Below are 9,761 nucleotides of genomic sequence, written 5' to 3'. Positions count from 1 at the left end.
TGTTGTGTATTGTTTGATGTAGAACTTTCCCTTTTATAGGGCTATTACAACTCTTAGGAACTCCCACTAATTTATTGTTTGTCTAGGTAAATACTACCTATTAAATGTTGTAACAATTACCAAGTAGTTGGTACTTGGAATGTGGCTAACTAGCCGTTTTGCCTCTCCTTTTGACACTCCCCCTTAAGTTGAGCGACGGTATCCTCGATGTTCAACTTGGTCAATATTTCTCTAAAACTCTTTGGGTTCACTGCCTTAGTTAGAATATCAGCCTACTGTTCTTCTAATGGAACAAACGGGAACTCTATAATTCCTCCTTCCAGTTTTTCTTTAATGAAGTGGAGATCGACCTCGACATGTTTAGTTCTGCCATGTTGTACTAGATTTTCTGATATGCTGATTGCTGCTTTATTGTCGCAGAATAGCCTATTCTTACGGCTTGGGGAAAAACCGATCTCTGTAAGCAATCTTCTTAGCCACGTAATCTCCATGAGCCCACTTTTAATTCCTCGGAACTCTGCTTCAGCACTGGATAGGGTAACGACTTTTTGCTTCTTACTTCTCCAAGTGACCAGGTTGCCTCCAATAAATGTGAAGTATTCGCCGATTGATTTTCTATCGACTGGATTACTTGCCCAATCAGCATCTGTATAGCCATCTATTTCAAGATCCTTCCCCCTTTTAAGAATATTCCAAAGTTTGATGTTCCCTTGAGGTACCTCACAATTCGTAAGGCTACATTCATATGTTCTTCTTGGGGTTGGTGCATGAATTGACTAACAACTCCAACTGCATAAGCAATGTCTGGTATGGTATGTGCGAGATAAAGCAATTTTCCTATCAGCCTTTGATATTTCTCTCGATCTGCAGGCTCAGCTCCTTCAACAATTTTAAGCCCATGGTTTGGTATCTTTGGTGTGTCGGCCGACTTGCAGTCTAAAAGGCCGGTTTCTGCCAATAGATTGAGAACATATTTTCTCTGTCTTAGAAATATTCCATGCCTTGATCTCAATACCTCTATTCCCAAGAAGTATTTCAGGGGGCCGAGATCTTTCATGTCAAATTCTTTGAACAGATTGGTCTTGAGGTTATTGATTTCTTCTGTATCATCTCCTGTGATAATCATATCGTCAATATAGATGATAAGACATGTTATCTTATCCCCTCTTCTCTTTGTGAAGAGTGTATGATCAGAAAGACTCTATTTGAATCCATGCTTGATCATTGCTTGGCAAAACCTTCCAAATCATATCCTCAGGGATTGTTTTAAGTCGTATAAGGTTTTTTTCAATCTGCACACCTGTCCAGGACCAAACTCGCCATCAAATCCTGGTGGAACTGTCATATAGACTTCCTTGTCCTTTTCCAATTCTCCATGGAGAAAGGCATTAGTCACATCCAACTGATGTAGTGACCAATCCTTACAAGCTGCAACTGACAACAATGCAATATGGTGTCAAGCTTGGCAACTGGGGAGAAAGTTTCATTGTAGTCAATCCCATATACTTGAGTGTATCCTTTAGCCACCAATCGCGCCTTGTATCTCTCGATTGATCCATCTGCACGTCTTTTGATGGTGAAAACCCACCTACATCCGACTGGTTTTTTTCCTTCTGGAAGAGTACACTTTTCCCAAGTTCCATTTTTTATCAGAGCATCAACCTCCTTCTTCATGGCTTCCCTCTAATGCTTGTGCTTGACTCCTTCTTGGAAAGTCAGGGGAATTTCTTCTTCTTCATATAGGGCTACCTCGAACGCTCGGGCTATTTCTATGAGGTGTCCTTGGGCGATGTTTGCCACTGAATATCTTGTTTTTCTCCCTTTCCAATCCGGAGAGTATCTCTTGGGAGGAATTCCCTTTGTACTTCTGTATGGTAGTTCATACTGCTTGTTACTGTCGTTTCCACTCCTGGTGTCTCATTCCCGGCTTGTCCTGTCAATGTTAGTGATTTCCAATGGAACTGTGTTGGTTTCAGAATCGTTTACCTCAGGAGGATTTGCAGACGAGGTTGATGGTTGGGCGTCGTCCTCGAATTCCATGGTCTGACTAGTGGATTGTGATAGCTCGTTGGTATGACTCTCTTCAATAGTTTCTTCTGTGATAGGTTTGGGATTTTCCCTTGACTTGTTGGGTTCTTCCCTTGACTCGTCTCCCCCTTGGACAGATTTGAGTTGATGGGTGGTTGATTCTGTTGGGATATACAGCCAATTTAGTGGGTCACTATTTGGATTATGTGGTTGATTCTCCCCCCTGACCGCTAGATTTGCTATAGTAGTATTCGGTTTCCACAAAGTCACAGTTCATGGTTATGTACATGTGCTTAGTCACAGGGTCATAACATCGGTACCCTTTTTGATTAACCCCATACCCAAGGAAAACACATTTAACGGCACAAGGAGAGAATTTGGTACAGTCATGTTTGGGAATGTGGACGAAAACCGTACAACCAAAGACTTTCGGTTCAAGAGTGAGATGGGTTGGTTTTTGTATGACTTCATGGTTGATAAATGTATCGATGGGAGTTTTAAATTTGAGGATACCTGTTGGGAGACGGATACACAGATGTGGCTATAGCTTCTGGCCAAAAATGTGTGGGTATTTTGGATTCGATGAGGAGAGCTCTGGTTATTTCTAGAATATACCTTAAGGCCTTTTTCAACAAAGAAAGCTTTCATGTTGGCATTTATGTATTCCCCCCATTGTCAGACCGTAGGACCTGGATATTTTATTTATACTGAGTTTGGACCATACTGTAAAACTAGGTGAATTTGTCGAAAACCTCAGATTTATGTTTTAAGAAATATACCCAAGTCATACGGGAAAAGTCATCAATAAACAGGAGAAAATATCGGAATAGTGAGGGGGGCGGTTCCGGAAATAGACAAGAAATGGGGGGGGCTTTTGAATTTAGGGAACTTGGGGGTATAAAAGCCCCCCAAAACCCTAGAACTCGCCTCCTCCACTCTCTCTCTAACCCTAGTCACTGCCGGTTCCATTCCTCCTCTATCTCTATGATTTGCCGGTTCCTTTTCCAATTTGTCTCCGATCGGCGATGAGGTGGGACCACCGGTGATGTGGTTACCTTCTGACCACGACGGATGCGGTAGCCTTGTTCTCGTTGTCTCTGTCGCTGGTTGACGGGCGGTTGTTCCCTGGTTGAGTTAGCTTGCCTATGCTGCCCGCCGTGTTGCCGGTGTTGGTAGCTCGGTCGCCAACAGCTGCCGCCACCGTCGCTCTGCCTCCACCAGTCTGATTCCGGTTCTATCGTGATTTCTTCATATCTTTCCACCAATCGGGAAATCCATGGAGATCGAAACACGTCTCGGCGGTATGTTTCTTCCCCCCACAGTGGCTGCATGTTAATCTGCTCTTGTCTGTGTTTTGGTGGAATTTGGGCGGCGGCGGTGGTCTGCTCCGGTTGATTGCTGCTAATCCGACGCCGACTCCTGTCTCTTGTGAGTCGCCTGTGGGTTTGAGAACTTGTTCATTGGCCGATTCACACCTAACCATTTATATGCATTCCTCACTGTTGGTATTGGATCTTTGTTCAAGATCTCCCTCTTTATGGCATCATATCTGTCATCTAGAGCCCATGGAAACTGATATAGCTTGTGTCTCTGTATGATTTTATTGTATTTCTCTATTGTTGATGGGGTATCCACAGGGTTCGGATCCCTTTCGTCTATAGAGATCCAGAGGCTTTGAAACTTTTTCCACAGGCTTTCGAGGCTCATGCTTCCTTGCTTCATGTTGTATGCCTGTCTGTGCAGGTCTGAGACTTGAAATGGATCGGCTCCACTTTCATATGTGATGGCCATGCCCTCCCATAGGTCTCGGGCCGTCGCGTATTGTGACACTTCGTTGATGAGGCTGGCTTCAATGTTGTTAATTATCCAGTTGAAACAACAGTGGTCTCTCTGTTGCCATTTTGGATAACTTGGATGTGTGGCCGGAGGAGGGTCTGTAACTCCATTTATGTGAGACAATAGACCCTTTCCTCCTATGGTCCGTTCCATCAGTGTCTTCCACAGAGGATAGTTGTCCCCATTAAGTTTACTTTGGACATGAACCTCTCCCAATGATTCTGGCTGATTTGAGGAAGGAGGTGGTGGTTGATCTTGATTCCTTGGTGGTGTATTTATTTGCCTTAGAAACTCAGCGAACTGGGCAGCAAACTCACCTGAAAAATTCTTAATAGGTTGGCTTGTATTTGTGGTTCCTGTGTCAGATTCTGACATGGTTTCTTTCTGTTTTTTTTGCAGGTAAAATAAAAGTCGGGAAAGGTATTCTAGGGACGGTGATGAAATTTTTCTGAGTCCCACACTCCCTCGACCTGCTCTGATACCATCTTAAAGATGGTAATCGAGAGAGGTGATAAGTAGAAGAAGATTCATGGTGGGTAGAGTTTGAAGAGAAGAGAATTGTTTTGTAATTTTCTATTGTGTATTGTTTGATGTAGAACATTCCCTTTTATAGGGCTATTACAACTCTTAGGAACTCCCACTAATTTATTATTTGTCTAGCTAAATACTACCTATTAAATGTTGTAACAATTACCAAGTAATTGGTACTTGGAATGTGGCTAACTAGCCGTTTTGCCTTTCCTTTTGACAGTAAAGACTTTCCCCCTTAACCTCATTGTTGTGTTCTAGTCATGACAAATGCAAACATATATCTAAAATAACTAGTTTCTTATGGTCCCTAAAAAGCAAGGAAAGTCAGCCTCTCATAACCTTGAATTCCTCAAGAAAACATACTAATCAAACAAGCTCTAAATTATAAAACTAAATGAATTGTTGAAAATAACATCTCTACCAGGTTTGTGAAATAAATTCATTTTATGACGCAACACCTCATCAAGGTTCTTTGCTATGTGAATTGTGATAAGCAGGGGTTGAGCTAGGATTTTATTGGAGAAGGGGCAAAAATATAATACATAGGAAAATTTTATGTATTTGAGAAGAGGCATTTAGTGTGGTTAAAGTACATAATTAAAAATTTATGTATAAATATATAAGAGAATGAGTGGATAAGGAGGGGCAATTACCCCATGTCCTCATAAGGTGGCTACGCCCCTAGTGATAAGAAGGAAATTTAGTCGTAACAGTAAAAGGAATGTGGACATATATTTCAGTTATCTCAGTAACATTCTTTACACACTCCGAATACTTTCTTATTCAAAGTCGTAGTACAAGTTAGGAGAGGATTCTGATTAGATTCATCACTGCTAGACTCCTCAGGCTCAAGTTGTTGTTGTTGTTCGGGATTGGGTGTGGGTTCTTTCTCTTGGCTGGCCAACCTATTTTGCAGGAATGAGTGGAACCCGAAAAACTAGGCAAAGGTCACATAGAGTTTGTGCGTCAAATGATTTTTCCAGATCGGCAGGCATATTCAAATTATTCTACCTGGAAATATCATTTGACGCACGAGCTCGATGTGACCGATGGTAACAGTTGGGCTTTTGCTAGTTTTTCCAATGCCACTCTTCCCACAAAATAGGTTGGCCTATTTCTATGCGGATTCTATAAATCTGCAAAAAGATCTATAAACATAGCCATTAGTCCAATTTGGTTTTCTCGTACATAATTCCACCCCTATTCCAAGTATCTAATAATAAAATAATAAATCGAACGAAAACAACAATTCCATCAAAACCCAAAATATAGAAATTCTCGGTCTATTTAATTTTTCCATCCAATTCTAAGTATAGAAACAGCTACAAGAACGCCATGGAAATATGCAGAGTGTCGAAACGGGTATCCGCGGGTACCCAAACCCGATTTTGCGGGTACCCGTACCCGAAAACTTCAATATTATACTACTCAATCCCGACCCGTATAGTTAAACGGGTAACCCCATACCCGCATCAGGTATCCCAAACCCGCAGTTGCAGGTACCAAAACCCGAAGGCATAATTTGAAGTGTGTATTATATTATTCAATGGTATTATGCTTTTAGTTTTCGCGTATCATCAATGTTAGTCATCTAATACAATAATTTTATGTACATGTTTGAAATTCTAGAATGAATTTTGGGATTGTTGCTAGTTGCTACACTATGATCTTAGATTTGTATTTTTTTTACTTTTTGTATTTGCATAATTTCCAACTATTAACTATGCACAAATATGGTGATTGAAGTGCAACAAGAATACCGTGTGTGCTTTTATGCTAGGTCGAGCTTCTCAAACCAGAGAATCCGCTAGATCACAAGGTCTAGGAAATCTGAGGATCTCATAAGTCTCAGTCGTTGGACACACAAATTCCGCATTCAAAACCCTCAACCTGCTATACTATGAATTAGTACAGGGAAGCATGGATCGATCCCACGAAGATGGACGCGTAAGAAAGCATTTAGAAGACTCTGGAAAAGTGAATGGTTGCTGCCACGTAAATTTGGGTTGAGGTGTAACTATTACTAGACTTAGGAACAAAATCTAACACTAGACCTAGGAGACTGAAAACATCATGCAGACATCGAACATCCTTGTAACTACGAGATATCAAACTAACTTCCTAGACCGAGCAAACGACTACCTAATATAGCTAGACAGAATGCGAGTAAACAGTGGAGACCATTTTCCAGAAACAACAAGTACGGAAGAAAAGCTGCAAATAACAAACTAAGAATTTAACTAACAACGACGTTCATCTCATTACCTAAATCAAACGGGAACATGAAGAAACATAGCACATATCCAGATTCAAACAGAATGTAAAAGTTCGAACGTCGAAAACTTGCAATTAGCCGGAAATAAAACAGATCTACATATACTAGACGGAATGAAACGAAAACACGAAAACTAGGCATCAAACTTCAACTACTCTATTTCAGATCCACACGTCAGATGCTCAATCCACTCCGGATCCAAGCAATCTGAACCCAACTACGACCAAAATCAACTCAATAAACTCCAATTCAACAAATCTATTCCGATCAACAACAATCCTCAACGATTCTACTCCAATTCAACAAGCAAACGCGAAAAGCATCCAATCGAGTAAATAACTACAAACTCAGAAATAAAACATCATCCATACTCAAATTAAACATCGCCATATCAGAAAACAGAAATTGAATTAATCACGATAAACCAACAGAAAAACAGAGCCGAGTTTCGAACAGCGAAGCTCGGTGAAATTCACGACTGCAAAATAAAACGAAAGCAAATAATTGTATCTTCGCCCTCCGTGAGGACGGTGTTACCCAACAACAAACAGCAATTGAAAGCGAACCCAGAAATCCCCTATGAGTTCCCGGACATCCCCCAAGTGTGTAGAAATATAAGTGAGCTAAGAGAGCCAAAAACTAGCCAACCAAAAAAAGTCCTCCGTGAATTGCATGTTCTCTCCCTTATATAGGTGCGGGTTTGATCTTCTAGAAGCCTTCGCAGAAATCTCCATTCTGCCCTTCAGCTTCGTGATCTCCTCCGTCTAGTCATTTTCTCCACAATGCTCACTTTTATCGCCATTTCCCTTCGCCATGCAAACGTCCTTCTTTCTTCCTGGACCTGGTGAAACCTTCTACACATCTGGCTTAAAACATGTGTTAGACCCTGCAAATGCATGAATTTAACCCTTTAATCAATGCATGAAATTAGTCTTATCAGTTATTTCTCATCTCTTAAATATAATATAACTATGTATGAAATATAATGCAAATCTAAATTTCAAATAAGCAAATACTATGATAGAAACATCAAGCATGTCTAAAATTAAATCACCATTCAAGAATTTAATATAAAATAAAAAATAATTCACATTCATCAAAAGTCTAAATATAAATAACTTAACTAAAAGCCTAAATATTTTAAATCTCTAATCTAAAGACATTAAACTAATAAAAGTTTCACTATCACAAATCTTGCAATCCTTAATTTGGCAGCGGATAAATAATTGGAAATAAAGTGTATCATCGGAGAGTATATATAGATTTGAAACTAATTAACTAAAATAAAATATATGAAAACCCTAACCTAAGGGGTATTATCGGGTTGAGCGAGAATACCCGCGCGGATAGCGGGTATACCTATACCCGCAAAAGTTTAAAACAAACTACCTGATCCCGCTCCGTTTTTCATTGTCGTCGGGTAGCGGGTCGGGTTCCCCGCTACTCGTTTCGACACCCCTAGATATGCTTATTGGCAGTGGAAGAAAAAGAGAAATTATTGTCCAATACAATGAGAAATAATTAATCTCTATAAATACCACACAAATAGAACAGAAATTCAATCTAGAAAAAACCAAATCAATCTAAAAATCAAAGCTGCAACACACCACAGTAAGGCCGGCGAGGCAGGACGGCTGGCAGCGAGAGAAAGTGAGGGATCCGGAGCAAGAGAGAGATGAGAGGAAGCGGCGGCATCGCTCGCCGGCGACGAGGAAGGCGCTGCGTGTGAGGGGAGAGAGAACTTAGGGTTATATATGTATTTTTTGGATAGTTTGGATTTCTAATTTGCTGGACTTTGTAAAATAATAGGGGCATATATAATTCTAAATTAAGATCTTATCCATTTCCCTCACTCTTCTTCTCCACCATTTCTAAATTCCCCAAAAATGGAAGTCACTCTCTTCACCCTCCCCTCCTCCTCCCTCTCCCTCAAATCCCACTTCCGCAACCCCTTCCTCACCACCACCCACCTCCCCCCAACCCTCCGCCCCCAATCGCCGCCCCTCCCCAAAATCCAAGCCGCAATCAGCCGCACGAAGAAGGAAGAGACCGTCGAAAAGGTCAAGCAAGAGCTCGATTCCTGCCACCTAATCGCCGCCATCAGCTACAAGGGCCTCACCGTGTCGCAATTCCAAGAGCTCCGCACCCAATTGCCCGAGACAACCAAGCTCCTCGTCGCCAAAAATACCCTAGTCTACAAGGCAATCGAGGGCACCAAATGGGCGGCGCTCAAGCCCTGCATGAAGGGCATGAACGCGTGGCTCTTCGTCCACAGCGAGGAGATCCCGGCGGCGCTGAAGCCCTACCGGACCTTCCAGAGGGAGAAGAAATTGGAGGAGAACGACTTCACCGGGGCGGTTTTCGAGGGGAAATTCTACGGGCCCGGTGAGTTCAAGGCGCTCGAGAATTTGCCCACGAGAGCGGAGGTTTATGCGCAGATTTTGGGGTCGATTAAGGCGCCGGCTTCGGCGGTGATCGGGACGATTCAGGCGCCGGCGAGGGATTTGGTATTGACACTGAAAGCTTATTGCAAGAAATTGGAGGAGGAAGGCCAATGATGGTAATGTAATTGTTTTTTTTGGTGGGGGGTTTGGTTAAAGGGGAATTGTAGCATAATTTGCTTGTATAATTGATGATACATTTGATGATATTTTGCTTGTTTGAGGTATTATGCGAAATTTGTATGTGATTTTGGAGCTTGGTTCTTTGTGATTAGCTATGCTGTATAATTTCGAACGGCGCTACTGTTGGGGTAAATTTCTGTTAAATTCAACCTCAATTATGTGGATTTTTTTTATATTGAATTTGGTAAATTATAAGTCTATCTTCATCCAATTAAACTCCATAGGATTTTGCAAGCTTGAGATGGATAATGACTCGAACTCTATTTCTCCATTGTTTTGTTTGGGGGTATTTGTGTTTAGCTCTTAAAGTAGCCATTGTTCCATTGTGCAGTGCAGAATCTTTAGTTATCATCAGTTTCAGTCTTCATAGCAACTCACTGAATGTGTCAAATTGAAGATATATTGAATTAGTTTGTGTTTTTTTCTGCATCATGTTGATGGTTCCTCAATAATTAGATAGCAACCAC

At 41.3% G+C, this 9,761-nt stretch overlaps 1 protein-coding gene across 1 annotated transcript; it reads left to right on the top strand.

Annotated features, from left to right (window-relative positions):
- Positions 1-8,232: 8,232 nt before the first annotated feature.
- On the top strand, positions 8,233-9,458 carry LOC121778083 (50S ribosomal protein L10, chloroplastic-like). The gene has a single exon (XM_042175365.1). It carries the CDS (start codon positions 8,557-8,559, stop codon positions 9,226-9,228), a length of 672 nt encoding a protein of 223 aa, XP_042031299.1. The 5' UTR covers positions 8,233-8,556; the 3' UTR covers positions 9,229-9,458.
- Positions 9,459-9,761: the final 303 nt, after the last annotated feature.

The sequence above is a fragment of the Salvia splendens genome, chromosome 19 (assembly GCF_004379255.2).
Source record: "Salvia splendens isolate huo1 chromosome 19, SspV2, whole genome shotgun sequence".
Lineage (NCBI taxonomy): Eukaryota > Viridiplantae > Streptophyta > Magnoliopsida > Lamiales > Lamiaceae > Salvia > Salvia splendens.
This window is presented reverse-complemented; position numbering and strand designations above follow the sequence as displayed.